The following is an 18861-nucleotide window of genomic DNA, read 5'->3' as shown; positions in this document are numbered from 1 at the left end:
TTTAAAAAATTAGTAATTGACCAGGGTGGTCATTTACTCAGTAATTCTTTTGTTTATCTTAATTCATCGTAATATGCATTTTTCATGTTTTTATAGCAAACTACACTGTTTTTTGTATTCTTAAAAATATAGGTTAGGTTTATCTAATAGATGACCAGGTTGTCAAATACTAAAACAAGGGTGTGTCAACTTCTGAAACCATTTTCTTTTTGTATTGTTTTAGATTCATTATGCCTGCCATAAAAGGTCAATTTCGGAATTACTCAGAGAAGGCGATGAAGGAAGCCATCCAAGATGTAAGAACTAATAATACACCAGTCCGGACAGCAGCTAAAAAGTATGGTGTACCAAGAATTACTCTAAAATATGAAGTAGAAGGCAAGTCACTCATGGAAAGAAAAATGGGACCTTAAACCATCCTAAGCTATGAAGAGGAAACAGCTATTGCTAACTGGGTTCTAAAAATGACAGAAGCGGGGTTCCCTGTAACTGTAAAACAGCTTCAAGATAGTGTTCAACGGTTGATGACCTTAGGAGAGACAATCCCTTTTCTGACAATCGTCCTGGGAAGACATGGCTCCAAGGATTTTTAAGAAGAAATGGCAGCATATCAAAACGTTTAAGCCAAAACTTAACAGTTTCCCGTGCATCAGTGACACAAGACAATATTATAGGGTGGTTCACGGAAGTTGAAGAATATTTTAAAAAAAGATATTTTACAAGTTCTGATGGACCCCTCGCGGCTCTTTATTTGCGACGAGACCGCCTTTTTTCTTAACCCGAAAGGTACTAAAGTCCTGAAAAGAAAGGGAGATAAGACAATATATCAACAAGTTAATTCAGATGACAAGGAGTGTCTTACTGTGCTAATTACTGCCAATTCTAACGGCAGTGTTGCAACTCCATTAGTGGTCTACAAATATAAGCGCCTGCCTCCGGAAATAACGCTAAATTTTCCTTTCAATTGGACACTTGGAAAAAGTGAATCCGGTTGGATGCAGACGGAACATTTTTTGGAATTCTTAGTAAACTTTTTTCATCTTTGGTTTAAAGGAAATAATATAACGCTTCCTGTTATTTTATTTGTTGATGGACATGTTTCCCATTTAAGTTTGCAGACAAGTCAGTTCTGCGACCAAAATGGGATTATTTTGGTGGCTTTATATGCTAATGCTACGCACATTCTAAAGCCTATGGATATTGCAGTGTTTCGCACATTAAAAGAAAATTGGAAGCAACATGTTCGTGAGTGGCGCAGCAATCACTTAGATGACCCCATTTTGAAGAAAAAAGGTTTGGTTAAACTGCTGAAAAAAGTAGTGGATAAGCATGTTACTCATTCTGTGCTGGCCAACGGTTTTCGCAAGTGTGGACTCTATCCAGGGATCCAACAGTACCTAAGGTTACAGAACATAAAAATGACTTTGCTGTGCAGAATGCTTTGCAGAATTATGAATTACATTCACTTTTGAAATATGTTAAGCAGGGATTCCAATTTTTGAATGAGATTATGGGGAAAGACAAATTGGAATTATTTGAGCAATCTACAGTTGATTGGGAAGGTGACCCTTCTGACAGATCACTTTTCCTGTTCTGGAAGAAAACTGAGTTATAACTTAAAAAACTTAACACTAAATCTAAACAAACAGTTTCGAATGACAGCACCCCTTTTGAAGAGGGTGAAGACATTGCAGGACCATTGAATGTGTTGTCTCCCATATTTGAAGGCAATGAAGATACCGCAATTGCAGGGCCATCACATGTACTGTCCCCCATAGTTGAAGGCAATGAAGATACCGCCAATGCAGAGCAGTCAAACATACCATTTCCGTTTAAAAAATATATATTCTGTCTTCCTGTTGGCAAGAAAAAGCCACAGAAGAAAAGGCCAAAAGAAAGAATACCCGCTATAGTGTCTGGGAGCTTGGCCAATTGTATTTCCAAAAGAAAATGGGCAAGAAGAATGAAATTGAAAGACTGAAACAAGAAAGAGCAGCTGAAAGGGAAAGAAAGAAAGAAGAGATAATGAAAGAGAAAGAGAGGGAAAAAAAGGAAAAGAATAGTAAGCAAAAAATCAAGAAACAGAAACGATATAAAGAGCCTGATTCAGACTCATCAATTTCCATTCCTGAGCTTAGCGAAGGTGAAAATTTTGACTGGTATATAGTTTCTTCAGATAAAGATACAATTACTCTTGAAAAGGATGACTTTGTAATTGTGGAGTATGAAGGGAACCATTTTCCAAGGAAGATAGTGCAAGTTGTGGCAAATGGCTATGAGATAGCCACAATGGTTAAGAGTGGCGTTTATTCTTATCGGTGGCCAGTAAAGGAAAATAAGCTTGTATATATAAGGGAACAAATGCAAAAGAAAATCCGCCATCCAAACTTGTGTTCTCGACGTGGTTCATACCTCATACCAAAAATGAACGCTTATTCATCATTTCATTTTTAATGATGTATTTGTGTTGCATTGCTTCGAAAATATTCAAAATGTCTTTGCAATGTTATATTCACTGAAATAAGATAAAAATATTATCATTGCTTTCATTTTTCTCTCATTGAACATATGGTCAACTACTAAAGCAAAGGACGGTCAAATACTGAAAAAAAAAATTTTATACGGTCAATTACTAACATAAAATCATGGTTAAAAAAACAGCTACCAAAACATCAAAAGATAGTACTTTGTAAAATATTGCTTAACAGCATGCTAGAAGATAGTATGGTAAGTTATTAGAACTATTAAGACTATATAATTGGCAAACAATCTTAAAGATATGACAGTCATATGGAATTTTTCCTCTTAAGAGGTCAATTACTGGTACATTTACCTTACCAGCTTTTTTATCAAACTGCTTTTGGTTGAAGGAGGCAGTGCGTATGATAGCTAAGAAAGAGCAAGCCATTTCTGATGTAAGCAAACAGTCAAATTGCTTTTTCAAATTCACGCCGGTATGTGGAAAAAGCAAAACAATATGGTCTTGATGAAATAAAGTACACACCAAACTACAAATGCTGGCTGGTTTTTACTGATGAATTCACTTAGATAGTCTTAGCTAATTCGAGAGCGTAGCTGCAGTTAGCTAAACATTTTGACATTTCCACCAATTCAAATAAAATTCAATTTGAGCAAACACTCATAATTATATTAATTATACAATATTGGGCTTAAAAAAAACATTTTTGTTGTTATGCGAGATCTTATTTAGAAAGAAAAAATTTGATTACCAGCAAAAAAGTTACACACAGCTTGTAAAAACATGCTTTGGTTACAGAAATTGGCTTCACTTGGCTTTTCCCACTTAAAAACTTTTAAACTCATGTGATTATAAAATATCGAGTTTGAGAAGCTGACTTTTCCACAAGAATACAAATATGCTTTCTCTTCAGCATTATACTGCTGGCCAATATAACCAGTTCAGAATTATTTAAATAAAAAATTGTCCAACATTCAACCTGTCTTTTCCAGATCTCTTTAGTTTACAATAACTAAAATGTTACAATAACTAAAATGACATCGAATGTCAATCATAGTGAAGTTTAACATATTTTTCCTAAAGAAAAGTTTCTTCATAGATTTTTGCAAACCCCCTTGTCCCCATTAATTTGAATGCTATTTGTCCCCCCTTGACCCCATTAATTTGAATGCTATTTCTCAAAATAAAATCACAACTTTCTAAGAGCTCAAACAAAGCAAAACAAAATAGAAATCCTATAAACCATGCTTTAAATGAAATTAATTAAAATTCACCAATTTTAATGTTTAAATAAGTTCAAAAAAAAAAAATCAGTTTTCTAAGTCAATCTTTGCTATGATTTCTCCCTCTGATAAAAATGTTTTTTTACGAAAAACTTAAACTTCAACACAACCAGTTTTAATAATGTACGATATTACTATATTCATCAAGCTTAGATTATAAACTCCGATGCTTAATAGCAGTACAAAGGGCAGTTGAATTTTTATTGTTTAAAAATATTTAAGAAACCTTTAACAAAAATGGTTAAATAACAAAAAGTTTGAAACTGATGAAAAAAAGTTGATGTTTTATGCTGCATTGATTACGGTCAGAAATAGGAACACAAAGCTATTATAAGAAAAGATTTGATTGGTCTCTGGAAAAGCAGAAGCAAATTATTTCTTGGCAATGAAAAGTTTGAGGTAATATAGAGGAAAAGCAAAGTTCTTGTTAAAATTGAAATAAACATTTAAATCTGAAAAGTAATTTATTTGTCGCTCCAAGGTGCAAAATAAATTTGAAAAACGATCATAAAAAATGATCAGATTTTATAAGTGCATTTTAAAAAAGAGTTGTATATAATTCAAAAACTATTTTTAAGTGTACAAACTTTTTTTGTTGTTTTTTGTTATTTTTTAAAACATTACAAAACAACAGCTCCTCTATTTAATTTATCTACGTCATATTTTAACAGACGGAGTTAAAAAATTTTTGATTTAAAAGTGACCATCTCAAAGGTGAAAGGTGGTGTTTGGAATGTTTGTATTTTACGGCTGCATTGACTTTAATGGTGTAGATTTGTGAATCTCTACCCAGGCCCATTAAAATAGAACACCTATATATAGACAAAAGTGAATTTCATGGTTCTATCAGCAAACTCGTTGATTAATCAAAACAAATGGTGATAGTTTAACGAGATTATAGCTCTTATCTTTCACACTTCGAACATTCGAAGCTTAGATAAAAGAAGAAGGAATAGATTTAATTCCATTACGAACTCGATCTCTAGATTTTAATCCAATCAGTTCTATTTGGGATTGTGTGGACAAAGAATTAGTCAAGGCCCAAAAAGTCTAAAACGATAGTTAGATATAGAGCACCAATCTTGTTAGATCAATGCAAAAGAGATGAACAGCTTTCAAAAAAGAAAACGGAGGATTGTTTTAAAAGCCACTTTTGAAGTTTATTGTTGATGCGCAATTTCGGCTCGACGTCTTTTTTTATTAAATTATTTTCTTGTGTTCGATTTCATTTTTTAATTATAAGTTTTAATGTGGCATTGATGCAAGACTTGTCTCAGAAAAATTTTTACGGAAACTTGCGCATGACAAAAATATTTGCAGGACTAACAACATTTGAGGCTGCCACCTCAAAAATGAAGTTATCTGCCGCAGCATTTTCTAGGTTTCATCTTAGAGAGAGTCCGGGCAAGGCGTCAAGCCTCTTTGAGAAAAAATATTAGAAAAAAACATATATTTGCTAAATTTTTAGAATTCTAATAAATTTAGCTGTAGAATGATAGAGGGAAATTCTCGTGACGCGCGCTGAACTGATTCAGAAATTAGTGTAATCAAATTTATTTTTAAGCCTTGCTCAAGCAGAAAAAAGCGTTATGATGGAATTGCTTGCTAGAAATACTCAGCTAAAATTCCTCATTTAAAAAACATGTGGGAAAGAACTCTAAAATAGATCAGGATGTATAGTCGAATGTTAAAAATAATTCAAAGCCTTTTGATGAGCGGGGTTAAGAGGAAAAAAACTTAAAATAAAAAAGTTGCATTGACTTAAAGTAAAGTTTTTTCTTATTTCTTAAATCTCTTGCTTCCTCTAGTAAATGACTTAGTGGAAGGCAAGAAATAGCATCTTGAAGTTGAACATCATTCTCTGCTTTAAAAATAGCTGCAAATCTAGAATAAATAAGATAATTATTTGTATGAGTAAGTGTTTCAATTATCGTTTGCCAATTATTCTCTTCTGTTCTGATCGAATTACTTCCTCTTTTTGAATAGTTCTAGTTATCAAAGAAGTAAACCTCTAAGCAACTGCATTACGTAAATCAGAGCCTTCTTCTATGGTGCTTTTACGTGATTCATTCTTAGCTCTTAATGCAGCATCATATAAGTAATTACCATCACATTTACCATCTCAAAATACATTTCTCTCTTTCTGACTACTTGGATCATAATTTTGAAAATGTAGTTCATTTAACCAGAAATTAATTGGTTTTCCACTTAAAGGCCCAATAGTTGAATTTTTTTTTATTACCAGATTTCCTGACTCATCTTTTATGAAATTTCTTTCAGAATTAAAAGAATATTGATGCACAGTGACATTTAACTCAAGTTCTTTAGCTATTTCAATAAGATCAATAACTTCAGCCCACAATACTTCTCCAATATATGAACCAGCATTCCGTAGGTCTTGTATAAAGCCTTCAGAAATCGTTTCTAAAAGTTGCGTTCTATTTCTTTTCTCCTCTTTGTTTATTCTTTATACGTAGATTTTCTATTTCAGAAGTGAGAGGAATTTTTTCATTTCCGAAATTTTCATCCCCAGAATCCTCATCTGACATATGTAAGTATCTAAAGTTATAACGTATTGTAGCACTGCTCTGGGTATCAGTGAATATAGTAACAGTCATTCTTTTTACAACAGATTCTCTTTTACCTCCTCTAAAGACTGCAAGTCATTGCAGTCATAACTGGATACAAGGAAATCCCATTCAGAAGTTGTTTTTCCTACAACAAAGTCTTTAAAATGACTATTTAAATGAGTAATTTTAATTAAAAAAAATAGCATAAAATAACATAAAATTTAATCTATGAAAAGAAATATACAAAAATAGAGGATTATTATTTGTATGAGTAAGTGTACCAGTTATCATTTGCCAATTATTCTCTTCTGTTCCTAATCGGATTACTTCCTCTTTTTGAGTAGTTCTAGTATTCAAAGAAGTAAACCCCTCAGCAACTGATAAGTAGATTTTCTATTTTAGAAACGAAAGGATCTGTTTCATCTTCTAAATATTCATCCTCAGAATCCTCATCTGACATATGTAAGTATTTAAGGTTATGACGCATTTCAGTTCTGCTCAGGGTGTTTTCCAGCTTAGGAATAAAAATTTTTGCTACTTCCTCTCTTTTATCTCCTGTAACTAAAGATATTTTATATTTAGAACTTATACCCCATTTGTTAGGTTTTTTGCCTACAACTATGTCTTCAAAATCACTATTTAAATGAGTAATTATAAAATGTATGTAAGCAACAACAGGAAGATCTTGGTAAGGGTCTTCATTAACAAGACGCCTCGCAACTTCATAATCTAATAACAAATTAAATCCATTTAAGAATTGGCTAGATTCTTTCAAAATTTCGTTCTTCATATCATATATACGTATTGGTTCTCCATCCTTTTTTTGCTTCAAAAGAGCCTCAGAATACTTTGATAATTCATGATTCTTAATGAACTTGTGAATATTCCAATACGGTTCCGCTAAATCATCTGAAGTTAATCCGAAAATTCGTCCGCTTCCTTTTTGACGAAGAGCGGAAGCCATTTCTAATTTATAAGTAAACTCTCCAATTTGGAATTTTGTAGGTAATTTATCAATAAATTCTGTGATAGAGTTACGTGAGGTTTTCCGCCAAAATTCAGTTTCAACTTCATTGTTTGTAGGAAGGAAATTAATTTTAAAATTAATTACTGAGCTCAAAAGATAAATTCTAGCACGAGCTGAAAGACCTGTAATATCGAGTTTAGATTCTTTTTTAAGAGAATAATCCTTCAGAAAATCAATCAGTAGAAGATGAGCCTTTTTTGAAATATGCTTACGTTTTTCAGAATTTAAAAACTTCTTAGAAACTTTTACTTGGTCTTGATATATTGCATCTACATCTCTCTTAAAAGCGCTTGACCTCTTTGTGAGTGGAAGATCTGTGTTCGGTTCACGAGGTTTTGTCTTAGAGTGAAGAGGGGTAGTTGTTATATCACTCCTTTTCTCCTTTTCACTAGGTAATTTAGGTGGAGCGCTTTTAGGAATCGAAAATCTCGGTTGATCATTTTTTCGAGATGGAGTTTGATTAGATTCTTCACAATTTTCTTTCGTAGAATTAGAATTGCTTGAGACAGCCATTTTTTTTACACTAGATGCGATTTCGTCAACACCGTCCGCCTCATTAGATAAAGATGCAGTAGACAATACTGAATAAGACATTGATTACAAGGATGCTAAAAAAAAAAATGCTTATTGACTAGCCTCTCTATTTAATTATAAGTTTAAAATATATTTTAGCTTACAAAATTCAAAATGTCAAACAATGAAATTACATTTTTTTAGAATATAAATAAATTCTAACATTGATCTAAAAAGATATTGCAAGTAATTATTGATTTTTAGAAAAAAAGTTATAATTTTTTTGTTAAAGGAATTATAAAGACATGTCCATCACATGTTTTTCAGGATTTGAACCTCGATTTTTTGATTCAAGGAATGACGTCGCCTTTAAAAAAAGTCTATGTCAATCATGAAGACCTTACAAAAAGCTTTCTGAATTCAACACTTAGATTACATGGGGGGGGAGAAGAACTCAAAAAAGCGGATTTTCTTTCCACAGAACGTCTACCCAGAAATTTAATAAACAACTGAATGAATTGAAGACGCTAGAAGACTATTAGATATTAACCATGAAGGAAGCAACCAATTTACGGGAAACGCCCAAAGATGCTCCTGAAAAATTGAAGCGAGTCTATGAGATATTACAAAAGCATACATGGATGCGGGATGAGCTTCTTGGCTATGAGAAAGCCAAGATTGCTCTGATGGATGATCTAGATGCAATCAGAACAGTTAAAGAAGAGATTTTAAGGAATATACTCTATAATCTAAGGCTAAGTATTAAGATATCATAGATATGACAGATCTATTTAAAAGAAAAAATTGATAAAATCTGGAGATTTTATCAGTAAGCAAAACAAAACGTTAAATGCTTTAAATTTTAAAGCATTAAATAATAAACAAAATTAAACTCATATTTTTGTCATTTTTATTATTATTTACGGTTTAAGTTTTGGTTGTCAAAGAACTAAAATATTAAAGTATAAAATATTAAAGAATAAAATAAGCTGTTTCTCAAAAATGGACCTTCTTCATTTGGAGTTTGAAATCCCGTGATAACGGTCAAACTATAAATTATTTGCTTCAGTCTGCCCTAAAACTCCTCCCGAAACTTTATTACGTAATTGAGTTTCAGTAATATAAATTCCAACTGCTCAAATTTGAGAGAGGGTTTGGGAATAACCTTTGAAAATAGAAATTTTCACATGTGGCGCACCAAAATTAGTTGAACACTAAAAAACGACCAAAACTATTTTTCTGAGGATTGGATTCAATGGACATTTTTTATTTTAAAGTGATAGCTATTTCATGTAATTTTTCTGAGATTTTTAATCAACTTTCAATAATTAAGTTTACTCAACACCGTTAATATAAATAAGAAATTTTTTCGATCATCACTCAGTGCGCCCACCACTTCACAATCTATGGCAATGGTTTGATTTTGTTTAAGACGATAAATGAAGTTATTTGAACTCCTCAGATCAGAGGATAATGGTATTGGTATTCCTTAGCCTTTTTTCCGAGATTTTACATATATGGTTTAGTTTTGGAATTTAAACTTTTTTGTTCCGCGCCTCTCAAGCATTTTCTAATTATAAACCTAAATGGAGTTCATAAGAATTTACAATATAAAATCCATTATCTGACAGCTTGTGTAGAGTTGATGGCGTTTTTTATCAGCCATATTCGTCAAAAATCATTTCAGAGGGAGATAAAAAAAATATGAGAAAAAATTAAACAAGTAAAACAAGAAGAAAAAATTTATTAGGAAAACCAAAAATATTTTTGAGCATTTTTTTAAATATCATTAAAAGTAGAAAAAAAACCCTTTTCTCGAATCTTAAAATCTTAATAATTTCTAAATAAATCACAAATAAATCTAAACATAAATATATAATATCTAAAAGTGACAAAAGAAAAATGCAAGTTTTAAATTTGAATTAAATGATTATACAGCTACACAGCTGTTGTGATTCAACAAAAAAATATTTTAGCGTTTTTGTGTGTTACGTAAAAACTTCCATCCGTTTAAGTTTGTGATTTCCTCTTTAAAAAAAAGCAAAATTTTTTAAGAAGAAAAAAAAAAAAAATTGGTAACAATTAAAATATCAAATAAACTATTTTATTCATCATTTGTACTCTTATCACAGAAAAACCATGTTACCTCTAAGTATCTTTTATTTAACGTTTTTATTTGTAGCTGTCGTCTGGTAGATTCATTTTATAACTCTTAAAGTACTGAACTTTAAAAGTGTTCAGTTGTTTGTTTAAAAGATGACAAAGAAAAGAAGAAACTCATAAAAAATATTTTCCCGTATATACACTGTTCAACGCCTTAACAGTATACATAGCTTCTTTACAGTTAAAAGATTAAACAAGCTTGACAAGATTTAATTGATCTTAAAAAAAAGGAGGAACTTTAGGAAGTTTTCCTCCTTTTCGTTTGATGATTGACGAATATAGTCTTGTTGTTTTTTTTAATTTTAATTTCTTCGGGTGTTTTCAAGTTGCATGATTTAAAATCAACAATATGATTTTTTTTAACCAGCATCTTTTTAATAAACATGAAAAGGTATTCGGAATGCACACTCCTATGAAAATGTAAGTGTTATTGAAATTACATGCATATTTAAATTACAATTATTATCAAAGCATTCCGTAGTGTCCAAACTTAGAATAATAGCATGGCCTACTTTATACACGGCCGGATATGTTGCATAAATAGACCAAAAATTAGAAGGCCAGTTTTTCAGTACTTTAAGTTTTTGTGTTTTAAAATGTAAAATAGTTTTAAAAGTAATGCTTAATGTTTCCGAAGTTTTAAGTTTATTAAGTATTCCTTATTTAATATTTTTTAGGTTCATTCATCTGTGTTAAATATTAATTAGTAATAAAAACATCAAATATTAAGTAAAACTATACTTTACAGTTCATTTCAAATATATAATTTTTAACATTTTAAAAATAACAGATGCATTTATAAAATAGCATTTGGAGTTGAGATATTAACGATATTGAAATTATAAACAAACTTAGAGTGAAAACAATTTATTTGTATAAACAATTTATATATATATATATATATATATATATATATATATATATATATATATATATATATATATATATATATATATATATATATATTCACTACATTTCTTATTTTCTTTTTTCTCTTTGTCTCCTTTTGAAAGATAATAAAGTATCTTTGTGTTTACTCCCACTTACAATCTTTTGTTCATTTTCATAAAAAATATTTATTACTGTTCGATTAACAAGAGAAAGTCCCCACTCAAAATGAAAAAAAAGTCACACAAAAATTTTTGGCTCAAATTATATTTATATAAAATATTTTCGCTAACTGGTGGGAAATGGTGGGAAAATGAACTTTTTAGTACTAATCAAATTATTTCTTAAGTTTTTAAGCAAACGAACACTATCATACATTAGATAAACTTTATGATCATTATAAGTGATAAAGAAATTTTCTTCTGGTTTGTCTGACCCATAAATGCTAAGCAATTTTGAATACGCTGAGACATTTGTTGGATGGTTGTCTGCAATCAATGCTGGAATGTTAAAACCTGCAGATCTTAATGTATTTAAACTTTCCTCTATTTCATCTTTAATGAAATCTCTAGTGATATTTGTCTCTGGGATGGCTTTAATTTCGTAAGGTATTGATTTCTTAAGGCCAACAATCATAAAGACAATTACTCCTTTGTAGAGATTAACCTCTTTATCTTGTCCAGTTAATCTACCACTGTGGTATTCACAAGATTACTGCAGATACATTTCATCAAAAAGAATAACACAATCATTGCTTATTTTGTCCTCATTTAATAATAACTTTTATGATTTTATTGAATCAATTCCACCTGATACTAACTTCTTCAATAGTGACTTTGACGGTAAAGGAAGTTTTTCCATAAGATGCGAATAAGCCTGAGATGATGAATATCTTTGCATTAGTGCAAAACGTAACACTGTTGAAGAAAATGGAGGTTGACCTTTAGATTTAAAGAAGATTACTTTTGAAAGTTCATGAACTAAATATAATAGGAGTTTTAACCAAATTATCTAAAATAGATAAACTTGTGAGTTTACAAATGTTGGTAGTTCTAAACCAATGAGGAAGTGGAAGTGGACAACTTTTATGATGCAGTTTTACATGCAAATTGTAATTAACGCTTATTGATTCAATAAAAGAAGTGGAGTCAACAAAAACTAAACGATAATATAAAACAAAACTTTCATATCTTTGAAAACTAAATCTATTTGGAGAGTTAGATTCATGAAGCATATTAATGTTTTTTATTTTATCCATTTCTTGAAATGAATGAATTTCATCTGGGATAGTAGAATCTCGTTTAGTTGGTTGTTTACGAAAGTTAGAAACTTTAGGCATTACAGAAGATGGAATACAAGTTTCTTCAGAATAAATAGATGGAACAGATTTTAACTCGTGTTTTAAAGTAGCTCGTTTTCCATATTTTGAATACTTTTCTTCAAAACGATCCATCCAAATAACTGAATGTCTGCTTGGTTTCCAGTCTTTTCTGTATACAAATTTAATCCATTTTTCTTCTAAATTAGTATCTTTGGGAAAACTAAAAACAGCTTTACTTGCAAAAAGAGTACTAGATTCACTTTTTTTTAATTTATAGCTAGTTCGACAATTAACCGCAGAGCATTTATTTACCATAGTTTTCACAACTAATTTGGAAACTTGATCAACACGACGTCGCTGGCGAAAAAAACTCTAAAAAACTAGCCTTATAATTTTCGGCCTATTTATGCAACATATCCGGCCGTGTATAAAGTAGGCCATGATAATAGTTTTTGCCACTTTTTCAGAATTTCAATAAATTACGCGCCTTTGAATGATAAATCTGGGCAGGGTCTGCATCGCACCTTTTCTTTTTTCTGTAGATGTATTTTGAAGAAGAAGAAAATGTTAGAGGGAATGAAATTGAATGTAATAGATAAGCATTAATACAGCGGAGAAAATAGAATTAGCCTCACCATGTACTGATCCAATATTTTGTAAATCTGTAAACAAGTTTGTGGTTACATCTTTTGTATCCACACACATATAATTATTGTTACAAACAACAACTTTTTAGATTTTAATATAGCATAATTAAATTGCGATACATTTGATAAAACCATAAAATGTATAATACTTGATATTTGCGGTAACAAATAGAATTAGCCTCATCAATAATTACTTTCAGTTTACTTGTATATTTTGATCTGGTGATATTACTTGTAAGTTAAACAAAGACTGTGAAATCATAAAGTTTTTAAAATTTGGTTTTTGATACCTTAATTTAAAATGGGACGTGGTAAGCGTTTAACGAATGAAGATCTAGCATTAATCAAAGCATACAAAGATACAGGATTATCTAATTGGGAAATTGCAAAGAAAATCAAAAGATCTCCAAAAGTGGTTAATAATTACTTCAAGATTGGCGTTAAATATGGAGCTTGTAATGTGGCATTGATGCAAGACTTGTCTCAGAAAATTTTTACGGAAACTTGCGCATGACAAAAACATTCACTGGGCTAACAACATCTGTGGCTGCCACCTCAAAAATGAAGTTATCTGCCGCAGCATTTTCTAGGTTTCATCTTAGAGAGAGTCCGGGCGTCAAGCCTCTTTGAGAAAAAGTATTAGAAAAAAACATATTAGCTAAATTTTTAGAATTCTAATAAATTGTGGCGTTGTTTGTAGGAATTCATTTCACCGTAAAGTTTTGTAAGATTTACATCAAAAAAGGGATAAGCAGTATTTTAACATTTACCTTGACTTTACGAAACTACCAGTGACACTTTAGAATTGAGCAATCCAATGTTACTTTACGGCGGTTTCATGTTTAAGTATTAATGCCCATTCTTCTTTTACAAGCAAAACTTAATACCTTGAACATCTTTATTACGTTACAACGTTTTCTCATTAAAAGAGTTCATAACTATAAAAGTTCTTTTTTTCTTTAATACTAAACTAAGATTGAATAAATATTTTTTATTCTAAATAGATATTGAAAAGAGTAAATTTACAAGAGTTAGGTCTTGATAATACTCTCCATTTTTGCTTACAGGACTTTCATTTTCTCGTTTTCGAGACTTTCATTTTCTCGTTTTCGAGACTTTCATTTTCTCGTTTTCGGGACTTTCGTTTTCCTTGTAAGGCTGATCTGAACAACTACGCTGAAAAGAAAATCTTTCTGGGGCTTGTGTTATATACCGAGTTACGCACGTAATTGACGATAAATTTTAACGTAGTAGTTTGCTTGTTTTTTTTACATGTGTTTTTGTTTACTAATTTTATCATTTATTTTTATTGACTTTTTTTATTATTTAATGTTGTTATCATTAGTTTATTTTATTTTTTATTTAAAGTTTTTTTAACTTTATACTTTAACATTGTTGATAAAATAACTTTAGATTAATTACTTATCAAAACTATAGGATTAAGGAAATTGCAATTATTCCTCTTATATTTTTAAAAGATGTTTTTAAAAGATGTGTGACAATCATAATAGAACTAGAATTACTTATATTTAAATGTCTCTGCTTGATCGAAGATATTCCACGTAAGGATTTCGCGTAAATCTTTGCTTTTACACTCCCATATAAATTTCGAAAGTTCAGTAGAGTTGGCCTTACTTTCATAAAGAAAAGACTTTTTATGTTTGCACTATCTTTGAAAATTTTCTCAGTAAGCCCAGTATAATAATGCGCCTTTTCTTGCTGATGAGTTTTTACGTTGCAAATATAAATAAGGTTTTTCCTAAGGTATTTTTCATTTAGTGAGGATGAAGTGGTTTGTTTGCAATTGCATGATTGAACAAAAATGTCAGTAGTATAAGATGGTATTCTTTTGTTATGAGCAGTAACATATATCATATATGGCTCCTTTTTAAAATGAAACACGAAAAATGTTAAGGATCGATGAACAGATTTTTCCTTAAAGAGGTATATTGTCTATAAAACTGTACAACAAAACTCATAAAATGGGGGTTTAAGATTTATGCTTTATCAGAAGTTAATGGTTATGTACACAATTTTGAAATTTATTGGATTGTCTGCTAAGCTAGACAATCCAATAAATCGGATTCAATCTAAAAATCGGATACTGTCAAAGAAATAGTACCATAAACGTAATTGGCATTTTTTAGGTATTACAAATGGCTAAGCTTGGATCCATATACGACCATGATATTAAAAAAAATTAATGAATTAAATATAAAAACTTTAGAGTTATCTTTCAAATAAAAAAAGCTGATGATTTATGAAAGCTAGAAGAAATATGGTGAAAAGCAAGAGGCAAGAAAACAAAAAAAAAACAAGGTTATTTAAACAGTTAAAGTCTCATTGTTGCAATTTAAAAAAGGCCTTGTTGCATTGTCTGTGACTTTTGAACTCAAACTGACAGTATGTTTAGAAAAGGGCCATGTAAAAACCCTGGTTGTTATTCCTAAGATATATTGTCAAAAATGCGAACAACATTTATTTATTACACCTAATTCTCTTTATTTTAATGATTTTCTCATGTAACTGCAAACAATTGCAAAAAGAAAAGCTATATTTCAAAACTTTGTTTTCCCCAATTGCGTAATATTGCTTTAAATGAAACAAAACCCGAACTCCCCAATCATTAGGGTAATTTTCAATATCTTTTTTTTACAAATTTATCAGCACATAATAAGTTATTCATATCCAGGCAAAAAATGTAATCTTTCAAATTTTTCTAAATTTAGGTTAATTAAGGCCATTAAGGGTAAAAAACAAATTTCCACTTATTGGAAATAATTTAACTTGGAAACTAAGTATCTTTTAGTCTTTCGTTTAGTTTAGCGGGAATATGAAAACCTTGATTTTTTCATTACAGCAGTTCACTAAGAAATGTCAGTAGATACAATGGTTTTTTCGTAGTTATAAATGCTTTATAACAAAGAGTTTTCGTAGCACGGACAAATGTTCGTAGCACGGAAAAATACTCGTACTATTACCATTATTATTTGTACAATTAGCATTACGAATGGGTATCTCCGTAGAATTAGAAACTTCGTTGTTGCGAGAAGATACGATAATTCGAAATTTTTTTGCAAGTAAAAATTACAAACTCAACGGTAATTTTCATCGTATTTTCTTCGTCAGATCACACTTAAATTCCTAAAAACTACAGTTTTAAAAAAAGTATTTTACAAATCTTTTTTTCAAGTTTGTATTTGCGTAGTCTTTTTTATCGTGAGTTATTACAAAACAGAATAACAATTTAAAAATACTGATTTCAAAAAATTTACCAACCCAATTAGCAATTAGTAAATAAACAATAAGTTCACGAGCTGAGTAAGTAACAAGAGCAATTATTTTATTTTCTCAGGTAAATTTTTTGTTTGGTTCCGTTAAGTAATGTATCTTGGCAAAAACATTAATTTCTGGCTGTTTTCATTTTCTCTGTAAACTTAGCTTAATAAAAATCATACTCTTAAATGCGAGTATAATGAGATTTAAAATACATCACTTGAAGCTACTCTGAATGGTTTTTGAAGAGGTTTGAGTATATGAATATAAGTTCGGAAAATGTTCCTTTTAAACTTCTTTTCATAAAGGTTTTTTTCTTTTTATGTTTTATTCACCAAAACTGAAAAAGCAAAAATATATGCAACACGTTCTCCAATTCTCTTCAAAAGATTTCAACATTTAGTCTATGAACAATCACGCCACCATATTTTATAACCAACAACGCAGTTATTTTTAAACACCTAAAATATTATGAAGCCATTTAATATATAAAAACGTTTCTCCGCAGATTTTTGGCGAAGTTTTTTTTGAAAACCGTTAAAAAGTAAAATTCAAAATGCCTGTTATTAAAAAGCATTTTGAATCATGCTTTTTAACGGTAAAAGTCTTCATTCTTTATTCTACTTCACTTTTCTATTAGCAAAAACGTTTAAACTTCAATTAACAAAAACGTTTAAATATAAAGTTTATAAATTGATTTCTTGGCTTACCTCCTTTGTGGCAAGTTGTCTGTTTCGTTCAGAATACCTTGTTTTACACGTTTTACGCTTTTATAATGTAATTCAATCCTCTCATTTGATTAAGTCCTATTGTTTTATATAGACTTTAACTTATTGACAGTCGTTGCTATGTAAAATAAAAAAACTGATTCCAATTTAAAGTCAAGTAATAAATGAGTTGTTATTTGCTTTTTCTATTTAGCGTTGAGGTTGAAGTATAATTTTAGATTCTTTAATGTGCCGGTTTATTAGAGTTCAAGAAAAACTTAAAAAACAAACACTGGTTTTGTCGATTAACCAGCTGTTCACATAAATATCGCAGAAAAGAAAATTTGTTGTAAGAAAATAGAGATACTTGAGCACGAAATTAATCAGTACGTTATTTGTTGCACGTCTTCTATTTTTGATCCACTTGTATTACTTGTTACCTAATTCTTCAACAATTTTAGTTTTACAGTTAGAAAAACCGGCGAAAAGAGAGGGAAAAATGATTTTTTTAAATTGAATAAATAAGCCACTGTAAATCGAGTTTTCATAAGTGAGAACATATTTTGTAACTGAAAGAACTTCATTACGAGAAACTTAACATCAGAAAAAAATTTTCAGAGAAAGCTTCTTTGAAAATTATAGCTTAATAGCTACTTTAAAGACTTGTTTACTAACAAAAGATGATATTCCATAACTCTACTCATCTTATTGCGTACAAGCATTCCCAAAAAACACTGATACTCCTTTTTAATTGGAGATTTGAAACATTAACTATGGCTCAATCTTCTGAAAAGATATCAGTGAAGATCTTAAAACCAGCATAAATGATCATAAGTTACATATTTATAATATGTTCATTTGAAATTTTTTAGTAAACATTTGATAAACCCAGTAAGCCCCGCCAACAAACATAAGAAGAAAGAATCTGAAAATTTCCGAAATTTGCTATTAAATTACAAACGTATTTTTGTTCGATATTTTACGAAATCTCCAAAAACTCAGGTTATACTTGAATTTAACTTAGAAGCGAACTAATGGAATCTGCAAAAGTTTTCGTATTTTTGTAAAATCTTCAATTAGGTTTTCTTCAGATTTTTTTTACCTGTCAATCCTAAAATCTATCTTTTTTCCATTAAGTTGGGATATCAATTAAATAATATATATACTTATATATTCCTTAATTTTAGATGGTGTACAAATTGCAGCATCTCTTGAGACATATAGCAAATCTATTCTTCTCCTCGTGGATGTTATTATAGAAAAATCTATTCGTTTGCTGAAGCGTGTTTGCTGAAGTCTTAACAAAGTTTTCCCTTAAAATAAAATTTATTGATCTAGAAACAAAATTTATAATTGAGAAGCGGTTAAAACCATTAACAGACATTATGAAAAAAGTCGAGCTAAAAAATGAGTTTTAGTGCGATAGCTTCGGCAAAATAACGACTTCGGCAGCCTAACGCTCCTAAAGGAAAAGGATTTTGAAGAAGAATTTTAAAAACAACTTGTAATTCCGATTATTTTTTGAAACTTTGAAGGAAAAAGGGAATCAACTCTCACTATCAACTGAAATACAATTTTTATAAATTAAAATTTTATTATATTATTATAATATCATTTTATTGTATTATTATAAATAACCATTAATTTTTTTGTACATATCGATTCTGAAGGGGTAGGCATAGCTTTAACAATGCACAAGTTAAATATAGTTTGCAATTGCCTTAACTATTTTCTAAAAGTTTTTTTTTTAAAAAAAAAAACCCTTGATTCAGTAACTTATGAAGTTTCTGCAAAAAAAGTTTTTTTTTTAAAAAAAAAAACCCTTGATTCAGTAACTTATGAAGTTTCTGCCAAAAACTTTGTTTTACGAATTTTTACGAGTTTACTTTGTTACTGCTTTAAACAAGACTTGAAAGTAAAATGATAACACTTTGGAAAAAAGTGATTTTTAACACCAGTTCATTAACCAGGATAAAAAAGAGGAAAA

The 18861-nt window shown here is 30.0% G+C and overlaps 1 protein-coding gene across 2 annotated transcripts; it reads right to left on the bottom strand.

Annotated features, from left to right (window-relative positions):
• Nucleotides 1-5521: 5521 nt before the first annotated feature.
• LOC149893964 (uncharacterized) lies at nt 5522-17125 on the bottom strand. Of its 2 annotated transcripts, XR_016449132.1 has the most exons (3): nt 16878-17125; nt 6614-7967; nt 5522-6477 (listed from the first exon to the last, which is right to left on the bottom strand). XR_016449132.1 is itself a non-coding variant. In XM_090076586.1 (2 exons), the coding sequence occupies exon 2, from the start codon at nt 7951-7953 to the stop codon at nt 6703-6705; it is 1251 nt and encodes a 416-aa protein (XP_089932712.1). In that variant the 5' UTR covers nt 7954-7967; nt 16878-17125; the 3' UTR covers nt 6538-6702. The 2 variants fall into 2 exon arrangements, 1 of the variants encoding a protein (XP_089932712.1); XM_090076586.1 differs by lacking the exon at nt 5522-6477 and having other exon boundaries at nt 6538-7967.
• Between the last annotated feature and the right edge of the window lie 1736 nt (nt 17126-18861).

This window comes from Hydra viridissima, unplaced genomic scaffold, assembly GCF_058129835.1.
Source record: "Hydra viridissima isolate aposymbiotic clone 2 unplaced genomic scaffold, HvirCarnegie_v1 scaffold_1, whole genome shotgun sequence".
In the NCBI taxonomy this organism is placed as follows: Eukaryota; Metazoa; Cnidaria; class Hydrozoa; order Anthoathecata; family Hydridae; genus Hydra; species Hydra viridissima.
The sequence above is the reverse complement of the archived record's forward strand: the minus strand, read 5'-3'. Positions and strand labels throughout refer to the sequence as shown.